This window comes from Penicillium citrinum, assembly GCF_028827155.1.
Source record: "Penicillium citrinum strain IBT 23319 chromosome Unknown utg000009l:1.0-4274883.0:1.0-4276374.0, whole genome shotgun sequence".
Taxonomy (NCBI): Eukaryota; Fungi; Ascomycota; class Eurotiomycetes; order Eurotiales; family Aspergillaceae; genus Penicillium; species Penicillium citrinum.
The window spans coordinates 3575658-3592643 of record NW_026622694.1 but is presented as its reverse complement, the minus strand read 5'-3'; the positions used below and the strand labels follow the sequence as shown (position 1 = coordinate 3592643).

Sequence of the window (16986 nt, the reverse complement as noted above, 5' to 3'; positions counted from 1 at the left end):
CTGTGACTAATCGAAGAGGTTCCTGAGCAATCGATGGGCTATTTTGCCTTTTCATTTCGACTGTTTTTATATCTCTCAATAACGTGTCAAAATGCATTGTCGATGCAATAATTTCCGCTTTCGCTAACTTCTTGATCGTCGGCTCGTAGACGGAGATGTAACCTTTCTGCCTTGATATTCAGGTGTCTATCTACCATCGCGGGTTTGTCATCGCGCTCCGCAATAGCTTCACTTGTCATCTACCTTCTGCTTGCCCTCGATCTTGAGGATGGCTCTAGTATAAGGGCCGAATTCCACACCTTAAGCTACAATATTTGATACCCATATCCCGATTGCAACCATTTTTCAAAACTCGCCAGCTGCGCGGCCGAAACCGAACTTCCTCCTTTCTTGACTATGCTCTAGCCTTCAAACTGCCACCATGATTACGTTCCTCCGTTTATTGCAGGCTCTCGCTCTGCTGCTATTTATCAGCTCAGCAGTAGCAGAGCATACTTCTAACTGGGCCGTGCTGGTTTCCACGTCCCGATTCTGGTTTAACTACCGCCATCTTGCCAATGTTCTTTCCTTATACCGAACCGTCAAGCGTCTCGGCATTCCCGACTCGCAGATCATCCTAATGCTTCCAGATGATATGGCATGCAATCCTCGAAATGCTTTCCCTGGAACTGTATACAGTAATGCGGACCGGGCTGTCGATCTCTACGGTGATAATATTGAGGTGGATTACAGGGGCTATGAGGTGACAGTCGAGAACTTTATTCGACTCTTGACGGATCGTCTTGATGAAGATGTTCCACGAAGCAAGCGCCTCGGCTCTGACGCCGGCAGCAATGTCCTCGTTTACATGACCGGTCACGGTGGAGATCAGTTCCTCAAGTTTCAAGATGCCGAGGAGATTGGTGCTTGGGATTTGGCTGATGCCTTTGGACAAATGTGGGAGAAGAAGCGATATCATGAACTCTTATTCATGATCGATACTTGTCAGGCCAACACTATGTACACGCATTTCTACTCGCCCAATATCGTGGCCACTGGTTCCAGTGAACTTGACCAGTCTTCTTATTCCCACCATGCCGATAACGACGTCGGAGTTGCAGTGATCGACCGTTGGACTTACTATGTCCTGGAGTTCTTGGAAACCCAAGTAACAAGTGCCAATTCCAAGTTGAATCTAGGCGATCTATTTGACTCTTATGATGAATCGAAGATTCATTCCCAGCCAGGCGTTCGCTGGGACCTGTTCCCTGGTGGTGAACAGGAAGGTCGATTGCGTACTGTCGTGGATTTCTTCGGTAACGTACAGAATGTTGAAGTTGAGAATGCGAATGCAACTGGACCTGGATCTTTCAAAGAAGATCTCGCTGAAATTGCACGACTGGCGGAAAAGTGGCGCAAACGCGGCGAAGAGTACTCTGCCATTCTGGGCAACTCTACCCAATCCCATACTGAGAATCAGCATTCGTCTTCTGTTGGGCTGAACCCAAAGAAGACTGTTGGTCCAACGAAGATGACCGAGGATAACTGGGGCAAGCGAATTGTCGGCCTGTCTGTCGTGGGCGCATGCACTGCAGCTTGGGTTGCTGGATCAATATTGGGTCGTACAGCCAGCTGATCTGGTGAAATAATGTCATATCATTTTTTTTCAAACCCACATAAAGTTCTCTAGCATTAAGGTGGTGCACGGCGCTTAGCGTAGTTATACAAATCAATTTCTTACCATGCTTCAATAGATGCATTCTTTCTATTTCTACGAGACCATCCACGGGTTTCAGATTCCAGAGGCGGCGCTGACAGATCCTCAGTCTCTAGTAGGAGGCTTTTCAATCGGACGAGTAACACTTGGTGATACTGTAGAACACGATACGCGCCGCGAACCCATACCCCCAGTACTTTGAATGCCAGAAATGATATGCAGAGGATGCAGAGGGCGGTAGCTGATCTATTGAGTACTATTGAGACACTGGAGATCAGCGGGACAATCAGCGGGACAGAGGCATTTTTGAGGTGACTTAAGTACCATTCAACCCTGAATTCCCAGGATGGGATAATCCTTGGATGGAGCAAAGTATTGCATATCGTACAAACATGACCGATGTATCCAAGGGGCCACTGACGAAGATTGTTGTACCGAAGATCGACTCTTTGTTCCCGAAGCTCCACTAGTACATGATATATGTACTAGTGAGAGCTCAGGAATTTGGCTCAATTTAGACTCTCATGGAGGCATTCGTATCAATCATAAATAGAATTTCATGATATCTGGAAGGGGCTTCTCTGCACAGTATGCGATTTTCTTGCACAGGTTATCTGACAGTGAACACTGCTGGGATATAGTTCTAGTTACCCATTAGAGATGGTTGATTGATGAGTTAGCATAGCATGTACATATCGAATTGCTTTCAAGAGACAGACCTCTGATCGAATAAATTAATCCTCTCCTCGAGGAGCTGATAGAATGTTCCCCACAACTAAATATGATCCACATCGACATACTGTAATAATCAAAATAATAATTCGAAGTATGAAGCAGGGGGAGAAGTACTGGCTGTCTCGGCGACGGCGAGAATCTTAGGGCACGTGCCTCCCGACGCGTCGCGGTCCCGCGAATTGGCGGACTTTCGCTTCAATCTAGAAAAGACATCACTGCGACTTACCTCCGTTTGCAGGCGGATTTTACAGTCCAATCTTGTACACCGGCTATTCTTATAATACATGCTCACATGTTTCCCTAAAGTTCTTTTTCTTTTTTAGCTGGCCATGTATCTTCCGCGGCAGCTCATCTCCCACTTATACCTACAACTCCTCCGATCTCACCACCCGCTCTCTCCACCGGTCTTGATTCTCGTGGCCCTCGAGCCAGATGCACTTTGTGCTTGTCGAATTCTGACGGCTCTTTTAAAACGCGACTATATTCCTCATAAGATTCAACCTGTTGCCGGATATGGTGACCTCGCGCGCGCTGGGGAGGAGCTGGTTCGTCCCATGCAAACCACCAATGGCGGTAGCGGGGGTGTGGTAATATGCCTGGGTGTTGGTGGGCTGGTTGATTTAGCTGAAATACTAGGCATGAGTCAACTTGAGGACGAAGTGGTCGAGGAGGACATGGGAGGCGTCGAGGTCTGGGTATTCGACGCGCGCCGACCTTGGAACCTGGGGAACGTCTTCGGTGGACAGGCTGGGATGGGTCAGGCTATGGCGGAAATCGACGTCAACGCGAGACGTCGCGGTCGTGGTGTCGATAAAGGATGTATTACCCCCGCCTACGCGTCCAAGAATGGCGGTATCATTGTATTCGATGACGGCGATATTCAAGAGGAACTCGGCAACGAACGAGACGCTTATTATGCGCTACTGGAAATGCCTGAGGTAGATGATGACGACGAAAGCGACGCCGGTGATGACGATGACGATGATTTGCCGACAGGCTCTAAGAAACGCAAGTCATGGTCTGGGCGAGAGGACGATGACGATTCAGATGAAGAAGATGGACCCCCGCGTCAACGTAAAAGAAGCAATTCGGTATGAGTCATGCCTGGCTTTTTGGGATCAAGAATTAACACTCGATAGGGCTCTTCGATTGTATCATCACCGAGTCGACGGAGAAGGAGGGAAATTAATTCATCCAATTCGTCGCGCTCTGGAACCCCTACTAGCGACTCACCATCACTACAAGAACCTAAGCAACCGTCGGCTGGATCATTAAAGCGGCGCTTGATTCGTATGAAGCGCAAACACGAGGCGATCTTACAAAATTATTATTCCTCAGGGACATCCTATTCGGAGCCCATCTCGTCCTTAGTTTACTCGTTGGCGTCTGAACTTGGTCGTGAAGATAATGATCTCCTCTGGCTTGCCATAGTTGGCGTCTCTAGTCTGGAACTAAGCGGTCGAACAATGACAGGCGTTGGTATCTCGAACTCTTCAGAAGAGGGAGGTTCTGCTGGATGGGGCGGACAACGCGGAGAGCAGATTCGTCAAATTCTTCGGGATGAAGTACATCGTTTGAACCCTCCCGATCCTAACGAGCGTGATCGAGATATCAGAGGGGAAATCAACGGTGTTATTCCCACCACTGCCAGGTCTCCGACTGATACCTCCATTCGTCTTTCGCCGGAGCCTCGCTTTCTACTCGTCCGTCACTGGTCATTGTATGAGAGCATGCTTCATAGTCCATATTTGGCTCCAAGGCTTCACGTTTGGACGGAGAACGGCAAGAAACGTCTTCACAAGCTTTTGGCCAAAATGGGTATCAGCCTAACTCAGTGCCATCAATATTATACCCACATGGATATGGAATTGAAGCGGGTTTTACGTGGCCGGCTCCTTAAGTATGCCCCAATGTACGGTCTGGACGGTCTGGTGCCATCTGAACCGTCTGGGCATGCTAGCTCCCGTGAGGGGTGGGGGTTTGTTCGGTGCTGGGGCTGGAAAGCGTGTCTTTCTGCCACAGATGTTGGAGTGATTATGGGAGCTATACTTGAAGTTGGGCCACATGAGACTTCCACATCTTGGGATGCAAAACGTCTTCCTAGAGCACTCGGCTCTAACGACGACGTCGAGAATGGAGGTGGGACTGGAGAATCAGACTTGGCTAGTCTTCTTCCTCGGTTCTGGAGTGCATACGATGCGCTTTCACTAACGTCCGAGTCACCCACTCTTCTCATGGAAGCATTGCCTTTAGCCCAACATCTTCACCGTGCTATTCTCCGCACAGGTACATCACTGCTTTCTAAACATCAAATTCGCCATTTACGGGCATTCCGCATAGCCGTTGTCAAAGATGGCCCTGACGTCAAACTTTTCACCAACCCTGGAGCTTTGACAAAACTTGCATTGTGGATTGCTGAGGCTATCCGTGTTCAGGAACGTGAGAAGGGAGATTCGGTCAAGATAGGCCGGAAACGCGCAGCAGGTACACCTCTTGTTCTTGCTGGTTTAGATGAAGACCGTGACCTCTATGTTGTGGTTGGCACTGGTGGCGGCGGAGGTGTGATTGACTATGCTGCAATGTCCAAGCGCCAAGAAGAGCGTCGTAAAAAGAAAGAAGCCAGGGATAAGAAGCAACAAGAGCGAGCAAGTCGTCGGGCACAACGAGCAGCCGAGCGTGCTGAAAGAGAGGATGATGATGAAGCCGAAGACGAGGAATCTGACGAATCTGAATCATCTTCCGAGTCAGAGTCCGAAGACGAAGATCCATCCGCGAAGAAGCATCTCCTCCGCAACCGGTTCGGCATTGCCTTCCAAGAGGTAGTCCAAGAGACCAATGCCCGTGTCCGTATTGATAGCTTCGACCATTGTGTCGTTGAAGTCCAAAAGGATGACCTGGGTGGCTTCCTGGAGGCACTCAGCTTCCGCAGCGTTGTTGGGTAAATCTTATATACCCTAACCAAGTTACTCATTCACGCAGTCTACGACCCGCTTGCACACTGATTTACGCGTTTTTGGGACATGGAGGTTTAGGGCAGATTTGGGACTGGATGGCGAGGGGAGGAGATTTGAGGGAGTACTCAATGATGAACGATCGATGCATTATTTTCTATCGCAAACATACATCGCATCCATGCCCATCATCTTGCATCTTGCATCTGAGGTCTCTGCAAGCTAGGCGTTCGATGGAGTTTAAGTTTTCCTGTGATTTATATTATTCGATAGCCATTTGAACGAATCTATTACCCTCCAGAGGACATCGCGTCATGGATCCCAACATTGACTTAAGAATACTCATGGTCCCCCCTCTATACTCCCGTGTGTCCCCTTCGGTTCTTCGTCCCGAGATCGGATTTCTCTCCGAGCCGCCTCTCCGCACCCCGCATCGCCGAATTTCCGACTTCTCGAAAGTTCATAAATAAAGACAGCCAATTCCCTCCTCGACAGCGACAATTTCATGTGAAACAAGCGTCAAATATCCCAAAATGTCGCATTTACCCACTCTCCCCGCGAGAGCACCCTCGCATCTCTCCCAGCCGAATACTCAACAGACGCGCAAGACCAGATCTCACAGATCCTTAACACAGCCTCTATAAACCGACTTGTTGTCTTAGATGATGATCCTACCGGCACCCAAACTTGCCACGACATCAATGTCCTCACGGTCTGGGACATTGAAACCTTAACCGCTGAATTTCGCACCGATTCCCGAGGTTTCTTCATCCTAACCAACTCACGCGCCCTTCCACCGATAGAAGCAGAGTCGCTCATTCGCACGATTTGCGAGAATGTATCATCCGCCGCAAAGGCCACTGGCAATAAAGTGGATATTGTACTACGAGGTGACAGTACATTACGTGGACACTTTCCCTTGGAACCAGATGTTGCCCAGTCGGTATTCGGACCTGCAAACGCACTGGTTTTAGCTCCGTTCTTTTTTCAGGGTGGACGCTTCACGATCAATGATATACATTATGTTGCTGAGGGCGATAATCTTGTTCCTGCGGGTGCGACGCAATTTGCGAAGGATGCTACATTTGGGTATAAGTCCTCGAATCTACGAGATTATGTACTTGAGAAAGCACCTGGGCGGTTCTCGGCTGATCAATTATACTCTGTGACCATTGATGAGATTCGAAAAGGTGGACCTGATGCCGTTTGTAAGAAGCTGCTTACAGCGCCATCTGGTGGCGTGATTATTGTAAACGCGGCGGCGGAATCAGATATGCACGTTTTTGTTGCCGGCTTGCTTCTGGGTGAGTATTGCTTTTTTTATTCTTGCAAATTTGTATGTGTAAAGTGAAGCTAATATGAACCAAAGCCGAGTCTCAGGGAAAGCATTTCCTCTACCGTACGGGAGCAGCGTTCGTCTCGACTCGACTCGGTATCCGGTCGAAATTCCCCATTTCCGCGACTGAACTAGGCCTTCCTTCGCCCAGAAAGACAGGTGGGCTTATTGTGGCTGGGTCTTATGTTCCTAAGACAACCGCGCAATTGAAGGTCCTCACTGAGACTCGAGGCGCGACGGGCCAACTCGCAATCATTGAGATTAAAGTGGAACAGTTGATTGCATCTCCTGAGACTGCTTCTCAGACAATTGCACAGATTGTTAAGGAGACAGAGAATCATTTGAAAGCCGGTCAGGATACATTGGTTATGACAAGTCGGAAACTGATCACGGGAGATGACGAGCTGTCATCATTGAAAATTGGATCTGCTGTTGCTGAAGCTTTGGTCAGCGTTTTGCAAAAGATCGAAGTTAGACCACGATATATTATTGCCAAGGTATTGTTCTTCGATCAATTTGCGTTAAAGCAATCTGCTAATGTTTCTCTTAGGGTGGAATCACCTCCTCAGATGCTGCCACCAAGGGCCTCAATGCCAAGCGTGCACTGATTGTTGGCCAGGCAGCTCCAGGTGTGCCTCTATGGCGATGTGACGAAGAGACATCTCGCCATCGCGGTGTGCCTTTCGTGGTCTTTCCTGGTAATGTTGGCGGAGAGTCGACGTTATGCGAGTTGGTTGAGGGGTGGAGTTGATAAAATGCAAATGCATTGCTATGAATGAGTTATACAAGTGAGAATAGAGTTGGCTTTCAAACAATGTACTAGGCTAAAGGGTATTGAAAGGAGATATCAAAAAGACTTATGGGAAATTTGTTTTGAGGCCACTGTGATATGTAAGAACGGGAGGATGAACATAAAAATGATAAAAATGTAGTTGGAAGAAAGGGCCTGTGCCAACTGGCAATGCTACACCAAACCAGTCCCCACACGAAAGACCTAATCTAGTATGATGGATATCAAGAGAAGAAATATTAAAGAGAAGTCAGAATCTCGACAGCAGCTTATGCGCTGTAGTCAAGAGTGACAGCGAGACGAACAGCGTCGGTGTTCAGATTGCCACCAATGCCATCCTCCTTGGCCAAGGCACTCGTATAGGCATTGACAACAGCACCCAGACCGGAGGTAATAGAAGAGCAGGTGTCATCATCATAGACGCTGCAGATCTTCATACCTTGGACGGTAAGATCAGCATTCTGGGCCTGGATGGCAGAGACATCGAAGCCAGACCAGCCAGAGTTAGTTGTCGATCCGAAGTCAAATTCACCCCATGTAGCAGCGTAACCTCCATATTCATCAGTAGGAATAGATGAACCCTTGGCGGCAGCCCAGCCACCCTGCGAGTCGGAAGCGAAGGCATAGTATTTAGTTTCTCCAGCACCGATAGAGAACTCGTGGCAGGCATTGCCGTACCAGCCGTCCATTTTACCATCCTTGCCGATCTTGTTCCAGATCACAACATACCAGTCGTCAGTGTTAGAGCCGGAAAACTCCACGACATACTGATAGTTGCTAGCTTCGGAGGCCTCAACGGAGATGATGTTGCTACCGTAAGGACTACCAACGTTACCGGTGTAACTAACACCAGAGCCGCTGGAGTTGGTGCTTGAGCCAAAACCAGAAGTAGAGAATACACCGCTTGAGGGGACAGTGCTCCAGTTAGCATTAGCACCGGAGGAGCTGGTAGAGGGAGTGCTGCTTGTAGAGGACGAAGGAGTGTATGTTGAAGTAGGCACTTCGGTGGTAGTAGGAACCTGTGTATATGTTGAGGTAGAAGGAAGCTCAACAATAGTACTTGTAGTAGTGGGAATCGAAATCACGGGAGTAACAGAAGAGGTAGACACTTGAACTTGAGTGACCAGTGAGAGGGAGCTGGTCAATTCAATAGAGGCCGGAGTGCTAGGAATTGGAGTGGATGAGGGTGTAGCCGAGGAGGTAGAATCCTCACACGGGCAGTAGGTGACAGTGCTAGTAGTCGTGATGGTAGTAGTCGAGTCAACCTCCGCTTGACGACGCATATGGCCTTCGTGACGGGCGTGGTGTCCATGACGAGCAACAGCACCGCTGGTTAGGGCTGCCAGCAGCACGAAAGACGAGATGGAACGCATTTTCTCAGGTAGTAGATATACCTATACAATAGATAAAAGCAAATCGTAAGCCAACACTGGAAACGCTGAGCGTGAAGTTCGTCTCACAGAGACGTATATGATCAAAAGAGTGACTGGTATAAAGGAACGACTGGGATGTATGCAGAATCTAGAATCGAAGAGCGCGCAATCTATGAAATAAGAAATGGAGGAAGGGGGCTGACGGGGCCAGCCCTTCTCAATTTTAATTAATTGTTCAAGCCATCTGGACACTTGCGCCGGTGCTATACGTATGCCTGGCGCTAATTCTATAATGCGTTTCATTGAACGAAGCCTAATGGCCGGGAGTTGACGTGTGCGCTGGAGTCAGTGGATATCGGCTTGGAGCGTAATGGCTCTTATTGGTGATTTATTGTACATTAGCTGCCTCAAGGCTCCACTGGTTTGTCGAATTCTGTTGAAATGATGACTTCTAGCCCAATTGTCCCACCGCCGGACAGAGGAGAGTGGTTTTCTCTATTGTTCCTGAAAAGTCGATCTGAGACTAATTGAGGCTTTGGTCGCCTCTCGTAGTAATCCATGTATGTAGTCCATCGCCAGAATAGTTGTACGTTATATAGATATGTGACGAGCAAGCGGCAACTATAGCCGCTCTACTGTTTCAGATTCCCTATAATAAGCTCGCGCTAGAGTAGGAATTAAAGCCCCCCCGAACTCCCGAAGCCAAGAAAATTTTTCGCAATCTGGCCGGGGGCTGATCGATGATCCGTGGTATCTGGCCGCGTGCCTGGCGGATCTACTCCACAGAAACCAGGCTTGGGAGATTATCGAATTTGCGGTACCAGGAGTATAAGTCTAGAATGAATATGTGGAATGAGATATGACAGAAATATAGTGACTGTTAACTACTACAGTATTTGTAACCCCCTTTTTGGTCAATGTGATGAAATGCCGCCCCTAAAATGTTGGACTAGGCGCGTAGACAAATCGAGCGGGTTTAGGGCATGCCCAATTCGGCACTAGTCACAACTTCACTTTTACGACTAGTTAACTATTATGTACTCTTTCCCTTTCATCTTGCCCCTGGCTCCGCCCACAATTCAATTTCACTGAATGGACTTGCTAGCATATTCTGTGTGTGAATTGTGTATTGGATTCTATATATTCATTCATTGGTGGTTCGCTGGACATAGTAATGTTATGGCCTTTGCTGCATAATCTCTGTTCGGCCGAGTTTACCGACTTGTGGGTGTAAACATCGACATTCACTTGCCAATCGGAATCACTGCTCTATAAATCAGACCAGGCAACGACTCCAGAGTTCGGAATCTAAGACCGGAGACCTGAATAAGACTCAGCCTCTGTCCATTTGGCTTCTTACATAGTACTCCAAACTTCGCCAAGGCATACTCCACGCGTCCTATCAGACCATCCCTATCCATACTGTGTACTTCGCACACGCCTCTAGAAGTGGCTATGTTGTTGCCGAGCTAAGTCCTACCATATGGGGGGATTGTTCGATTATAGCTAGTTAGAGGAAATGTACTACGTACTTGAACCGATGCCGAGGGACCAGAGCCACAATACACCCTTCGTACCCGACGCAAGCCAGAAGCCAGTGGAACCTCTGAGCCTTCCCTCATATTTTCCTAGTATTAATACCCATACGAAATACTAGCAATACTGTTCAACGAGTAATATCTACCGCATCTTGCAATAGGTCGTCAGAGAGGTGTACAATGCATTTGATGCAGACAAGGTCAGTTCTGTAAATACAAGGTTGTATTTACATTTATCAGCATGGCAGATGCCATGCTGATAAATGAATGACTGGACAGTCATTCAAATTCATACTAGTATTTACAAGAGAGATTGCTGCACATAACTTCGGGCACGGAGGTATTCAAACTAGTTGCCTACTATTACCTACTTTTACTAGAGAAAACTTCATGTCTTTATACCTAATGCAGAATGTCGTAGTTGGTACCAGTGCAGCACAATTTTAAGTCGATGTTGGAAATTTGTGGATGTTATGCATTTGGAATATATCGCCCAAGGATCCCTGGCAGATCCCAAGGCCGGTTTATTCCCACCAAAAGCTAACACTCACCCCTGCGCGTAACCCTCGTACGTAGTGCCACCATCCAACAGGAATGTAGAGGCTTTCACCCTCATGCAGCACCGTCTCCACGTACTCCGCATCCATAAACCCAGGCCATTCCTCTTCCCATTGATCTGCCTCGGCAGGAGAGAGTTCAATAGCAGCGACATCTACCTTGGATGTATTTGACATATTGATATACTTACCCTTCGTGCTATCCGATTGATTTGCAGAGGTAGCATGTTTGACTTTTTCATCAGAAGGAACCCACTCTTTACCCCGAGGGTGGATTTGTGAAGCCGGTGTATGTGGCGAGTAAAGTCGTATGTACTTGGTTCCAGCAACCTGCACGAGAATATTATGATACGGATCATGATGCAGTGGTGAGATAGTCCACGATGGTCCAATCCATGTGTTAATCATTGGATCTTGCGGAAACTCCATCATTGAACCTGAGTCCAGCGAGTTATCGGAAGCACCGGCATCCTTCTCAGTCGGCTTCGCAGGAACAGGAGAGGAAGTCCCCTTTGCAGTTTCACGCTCCCAACGCTTACTCTCATATACCGGAGTTCCCGGCTCTGGGCCCGGGGGATCAATATAGCAGTAATCCGGAACACCAATATCACTTCGCAAAGCTGGAATCTGTGCCAATAAGTCATGTTGCGCCATATACCCCATCTCCGCATTGTCACTATCCGCAGAGGGACAGATTCCTAGCTCGCCATGCCATAAGAACTGGTCTGCGAATTGTCTAAATTCCATGATTTTTTGACCCCAGTCTTCGTCCGTATATGATCTGCCTACTTCAACGGGGACAAGCCTCCGTCCATTGAAAGTTCGTTTCCACCAATAATCACGCGAGGTCCAAGGTCGTGTTGAGAGAGCGGGCCAATGATCTACTGTATCAGTTATCACGAGTGGGGTGCGACTATTCTGGATGTGATGTTCGATCGAGTCGAAGGATGGTGCTGATACCCGTGGAATGGGATGTTCTAGACGAGGCATTGGGAGCGACTGCGGAGGAAACATGGAAGAAAATAGCTTTCTTCGTTTCGTAGGTGGGTTTTCGCTCCGGTCAGACTCTTTGAAATCCTCAATTTCACTTTCCGTCGATTCTTGTAGCGCCGACAACAAGGTCTCGATGAGCTTTTCGCGCAGTGGCGCGCCAGTCATGATCAGTGCTTTGTCTAGGGCATGAATGGGTTCTAATAGCCATGAAGCATCTGAGCTTATGCGCGTAGACATTTTCGATTCTTTGATCTCTCCAGCAAGCTCTTCAGCGTTTAGTGTGCCGGGATCATTCTGCAGGGCTCCTCGACTAAGCTTGCATTCTCGGACAATGGCGAGACACGCCTTTGCGATAGACGCGTCTGTATACAGGCGTCGCCAGCAGACATGTACATCTTTGAAAGGAAATACGCGTAAATTTGAGTCTGCAACAGAAAGAGCATCGTCGGGGCTGTTCAATATGTTTGCGATATTGTAGTCGCATTCAAGAATCGGATCCTCCGAAATCGGTTGAGCGATAGACAAGATTGCTTGACTGATAACGGAAGGAAGAGACATGATTTCGCGATAGAGGGGGACAAAGCAGTTATGGATAGAATTTTGTCATTATGAGTGGATGTAGAGGAAGAGCTTCCCTTCAGAAGATTCCTTTCGATGGTGCTGAGGCGGGAGGAAAATTATTGAAGTCTGCAGCAACTCCGCATTTTTGAAAAACGCAGGGGCCAAGTGGGGTACATTCATTTACATAGTATAACTATATATTTTTATAGTACCTATTCACTGTGGGGAAACAGCTAATTCCTAGCTAGAAATAGTAGTGAATGATAGTTATAATTGTAGTGTCCATTTATACATAGGAATGCTTTCTAGTGTACATGATCATTAAATGGGTTTTGTTACAAAATCCTCCATCTCACTCCAGATATTGCATCACCAGTTTGGGGATACGCGATACTCCTTCACCACGCATGGCACTGACGGGAACAGCAGTAACCTTTTCCCTCCATCCATCTGCATGACCGGAAGGATGATCGACAAGGCCCTTTTCAATTTCAGATAGATATGTCTGTAGAGCTTGGTATTGCTCTCGAGTGTGTTCGAGGTCAGCCTTGGTCGCAACCACAAACCAAGGTTTCGTGTGAATGGGCGGCATAGGAAGAAATGGGAGTGAGCCTGACGATTGATAATTCATTGGCTGACCCGTCGATTCCTTTGATAGGTTAGGTACCTCCATACTCTGATCGAGTGGTCGGTGAAGATCTGGAAGGCCCGATCCTGAGGGATCCCAATCGATTACACCCTCTGTCTCCTGGTGGGCAGGTTCCTTGGACTCTGAGTCACGTAGTCTCTCATATTCGCCAAGCTCATGCCATAGTTTCTGTAATTCCAGGACAGGGTCACCAGCACTAAGGTCGAGAACGAAAGCTAAGATGCCAGCTCGGTCAATATGCCGTAGAAATCCGAGACCGAGACCACGATCAAGATGAGCATCTTCCACTAAGCCAGGAATGTCTGCGATGGTAAAGTGTGTACGTCGATTTTTTGATTCAACAAGAGGTCGGCCTTTATGATTATCAACAATGACTGTACCGATATGGGGAGACAGAGTTGTGAACTCCCAATTTCCAATGCGCGTACGACTGTTGGTCAGCGAACGCAAGAGAGTACTCTTTCCCGCGTTTGGTTTACCGACTAAACCAACATCTGCTAAAAGCTTGAGCTCAAAGTCAAGTTCTAGCTTCATACCTCCCTCGCCACGGGATGCAAATTTTGGTCGGCCCATGGTCCGTGTGACAAAGTGAGGGTTTCCTAAACCACCTGCACCACCTGCAGCTAGAAGCAAAGGTTTATCCATAGGCTGAGATAAGTCAAGATAAATGGGGGCCTTCGGTTCCATCGCGGCGATATCTTGTCGTCGAGGTTTGAGTCTGGGGAAGTTGACCGTGAGGAAATCGGCTGGGTTGGCAGCGGGATGAAGAACCCAGCGATCGTGTCGTATCGGCGTGAAATCAATTGCATCCTCGTCTGACGGTTCTTCCTTTGGTTGTCGCATACGTGCTATCTCTTCCGCCACGGGGTCATGCCGCTCTACCTCGCGAACGACTGTGCCGACAGGGACTTGTATGAGAATATCATCGCCACGTTTCCCACCCTTACTCTTGCCTTGGCCACTTTTACCCCGACCAGCTTTGATGATTCCTCTACGGGCAAGTTTGTGCAAGCTCGTCATACCTTCGACAGCCTGAATGTAGATGCTTCCTCCACTTCCGCCATCACCTCCGTTCGGGGGACCTTCTTCAATGTATTTCTCGCGTTGATATGAAACACAGCCATGGCCTCCGCCACCGGCATACATTGTAACATGACATTTATCTTGGAAGATAAAGCGCGAGTAATCTTCTGGCTCCGGGTTGAGATGCGAAAGATCTGGGGTACTTTGGGACGTAGCGTCAGTGGGTGGAAGCTCAGTGGATCCTGTTGTTTGCCATCTTGAAAAGGCAATCACCGGCCTGTGAGCTTGCAGATTGTGAATTGTGGGACATAATGTTCGTCCGGTTGTGAAAGGTCGTTTAGAGAGGGAGAAACAAGCTCGAGAGAGGTATGCCATGATGTCGCGTTGAGAGCTATTTCTGGCTCATTCTGGGCACGGTCCGAAAAGTTGCAGAGGTATCGGTGCTTCAATCAACGGATACAACCACTCAGTACCTATATCAATTCAGAAATATTGTATTAGAAAAGCAAAAGCTTCTTAGAAAGCTGGCAATGATGCAACGAATGTTGGAGATGGGATGTTCGTCATTTCCAGGATTTCTCCAGCGATAACATCACGTGAAGATAACATTTACGTTTGGATCCGCGCTCTTTCCACTCTTCCAATGTTGGAACTTGCTTCCATCACGATGAAATGCGATAATTACGAGATACCACACCTTGGAGGTCCTCCAAAGTAGCCTCTTATGGCACTTTGTCTGCACAATCAACAGGATAGCGGCTTCGCATGATGGAGTCTAAATATATACTATAGGAACATAGTATGTTCAAGAACGAAGTATGAGATAAACACCTCTTTATACTATAATAGTACCTACTATAATAGGTACTATGGGTATAATATCCATATCAAACATGGGTGTTGGCAATTCACTGGATTGGATGATTCGTCTCCTCCATTTTTTCCCTCCTCCATGATGTTCAACACAAGCGTTTCCGCGTTTCCTGAACCCGTAGCACGATAGCCGAATTTCGGACACTCCAGTGTCAGAAAATCGCTATGATTAAAGTAATCATAATATGATCCATGGGTAGCAAATAGCTCCGTTTTAATTTCCTCCCAGCGATGTCTATTAATGGGTCATTAATACTAATCTAATACTCCCTTTATGCTGTGGCTCAATACAGTGCCTACTCGTAAAGAATAGGTATTCTTGCATAATGTGTATTATCCTTTCAAAATATATCTTTCCCTTGATCATACAATGCTCAGGTGAATTAGTGCCTAATGCTAAATTTCCTATCTCATGAGCACGGCAGGAATCTATTTGAACTAGTCCTAATAGTACAAGCTTTCTTTGTGCAGCTGGAATGGCTTCGGCCTCGTTACTAATTTTGCTACGGTCAGCTGCGTTGGCTAACCATAGTTCCAAGCCAATTCGGGCCTCTGTGAAATAGGCAACAACTTCAAGTTGAAAACGACTGAATGAATATGGCCATACCTGGCCGTTGGGCCTCGCCGCTCTCTTGTTCCAATGTGCCCGGGTGACTGCAGCTGTCAAAGAAAAAAAAATAATCACCATGGCAAAAGTACTGGCGTCTTCACCCAGGTAGTCATGGTGTCAACAACGGGAAAAATGTCAGTTCGGCCCCGTTTGCTTCCGTTGAATCCTTGTTTCCCTACTGTATGCAGATTTGTAATTCATGGAATTTGCTGACCTTACGTAGATCCCTACAAGATACAACCCACAGTCCTGCCATGGCTGACCTGCATGATACCGTTCGTGGCGCTACATCTACTTGTCAAGGCTCACGACGACCAATTATTTGATCTGGATACTTTGATATCGGGCGATCTTATCCACTCTTCTACTAACCTGTATTTGGAACTTGTTCAGCTACGATGCCCAAAAAGTACGAATGCCAGTACGCTAGGATGCCAAGAAGCTCTTGACTAAAGTTCAACGCAATGTATTGCTTTTTCTTATTGCGTGGCTTGATATGATCGATTCGTGACACGCAGGGGCTGGCTTTGGAACAGAGTCTAGAAAGACCAAGGGCTTGAGAAATGGATCGATCGGTTATCGGCACATCGAGGATCCCCAGTTGAGTTTCGACACTTTGAAACCAGTTGAATTGAGGCTTGGTTTAATTAGTCCTTTGCATGGATCTCAATACTCGCGTATAGGCAGTATGAATTTGTTGATGATCACAAATGTCCGGTAAAGCCGTATGTACGAGTCATGAAGGGATTCGGTGTTTGTCAAAACCCAGATCAAGGAAGAACTCTCTGCATAGTCACAAATCGTCGATCAATCCGTGGAGTCAAACTGGCAAATGCAACCCTGTACCGGTGTGATGCCGATAAAAGTCGGTATCGGAGTGGATACATTATACCTACAATGTATATGCTTAAGAGAAGTACTGTCGAGGCTTCCAGTGACCCAGGGCGCTATGTACGATTTTGAACGTAGCACATCAATATCCTCTCGCACAATTACAAGGTCAGATGAGGCTGAACAGAAGGCTTTCGTTCTTGGTAAGAAGTACCTGAGACCGCAAGCAAATCACGGCCGTAACCTGATCTGTAGATATCCTGACATGGGGAAGTGTCAGAAGACATATGTACGAGGCAGTTGTCGGCCTTCAGATCTAACACTCATTAATGTTGTGCATACATCCCGTGTTCTCAAGAAAAGCAAGTAGTACTATGAATCTAAACGTTGAAAGGAGCACAAGTCTCGGCAAGTGCGGTGAACTTCCACTGACAGGGTTTTATTTGGAATACTAAAAGTACTACTTTTTC

At 47.5% G+C, this 16986-nt stretch overlaps 6 protein-coding genes across 6 annotated transcripts; 3 read left to right on the top strand and 3 right to left on the bottom strand.

Moving 5' to 3' along the window:
• Positions 1–421: 421 nt before the first annotated feature.
• N7469_010814 (GPI-anchored transamidase) lies at positions 422–1615 on the top strand (the record flags this gene model as incomplete). Its single annotated transcript, XM_056649719.1, has 1 exon — positions 422–1615. One exon carries the CDS (start codon positions 422–424, stop codon positions 1613–1615), a length of 1194 nt encoding a protein of 397 aa, XP_056496850.1.
• A 1145-nt stretch (positions 1616–2760) lies between these two features.
• Positions 2761–5373, top strand: N7469_010813 (cell division control 45 family protein; the record flags this gene model as incomplete). The annotated part of the gene is made up of 2 exons (XM_056649718.1): positions 2761–3522; positions 3571–5373. 2 exons carry the CDS (start codon positions 2761–2763, stop codon positions 5371–5373), a joined length of 2565 nt encoding a protein of 854 aa, XP_056496849.1.
• Positions 5374–5696: 323 nt separating this feature from the next.
• Positions 5697–7469, top strand: N7469_010812 (uncharacterized protein; the record flags this gene model as incomplete). Its single annotated transcript, XM_056649717.1, has 4 exons — positions 5697–5840; positions 5900–6686; positions 6752–7215; positions 7269–7469. 4 exons carry the CDS (start codon positions 5697–5699, stop codon positions 7467–7469), a joined length of 1596 nt encoding a protein of 531 aa, XP_056496848.1.
• Positions 7470–7777: 308 nt separating this feature from the next.
• N7469_010811 (allergen Asp F4-like) lies at positions 7778–8881 on the bottom strand (the record flags this gene model as incomplete). The annotated part of the gene is made up of 1 exon (XM_056649716.1): positions 7778–8881. The coding sequence occupies one exon, from the start codon at positions 8879–8881 to the stop codon at positions 7778–7780; it is 1104 nt and encodes a 367-aa protein (XP_056496847.1).
• Positions 8882–10943: 2062 nt separating this feature from the next.
• On the bottom strand, positions 10944–12527 carry N7469_010810 (putative JmjC domain protein; the record flags this gene model as incomplete). The annotated part of the gene is made up of 1 exon (XM_056649715.1): positions 10944–12527. One exon carries the CDS (start codon positions 12525–12527, stop codon positions 10944–10946), a length of 1584 nt encoding a protein of 527 aa, XP_056496846.1.
• Positions 12528–12882: 355 nt separating this feature from the next.
• N7469_010809 (GTP-binding protein Obg) lies at positions 12883–14577 on the bottom strand (the record flags this gene model as incomplete). Its single annotated transcript, XM_056649714.1, has 1 exon — positions 12883–14577. One exon carries the CDS (start codon positions 14575–14577, stop codon positions 12883–12885), a length of 1695 nt encoding a protein of 564 aa, XP_056496845.1.
• Between the last annotated feature and the right edge of the window lie 2409 nt (positions 14578–16986).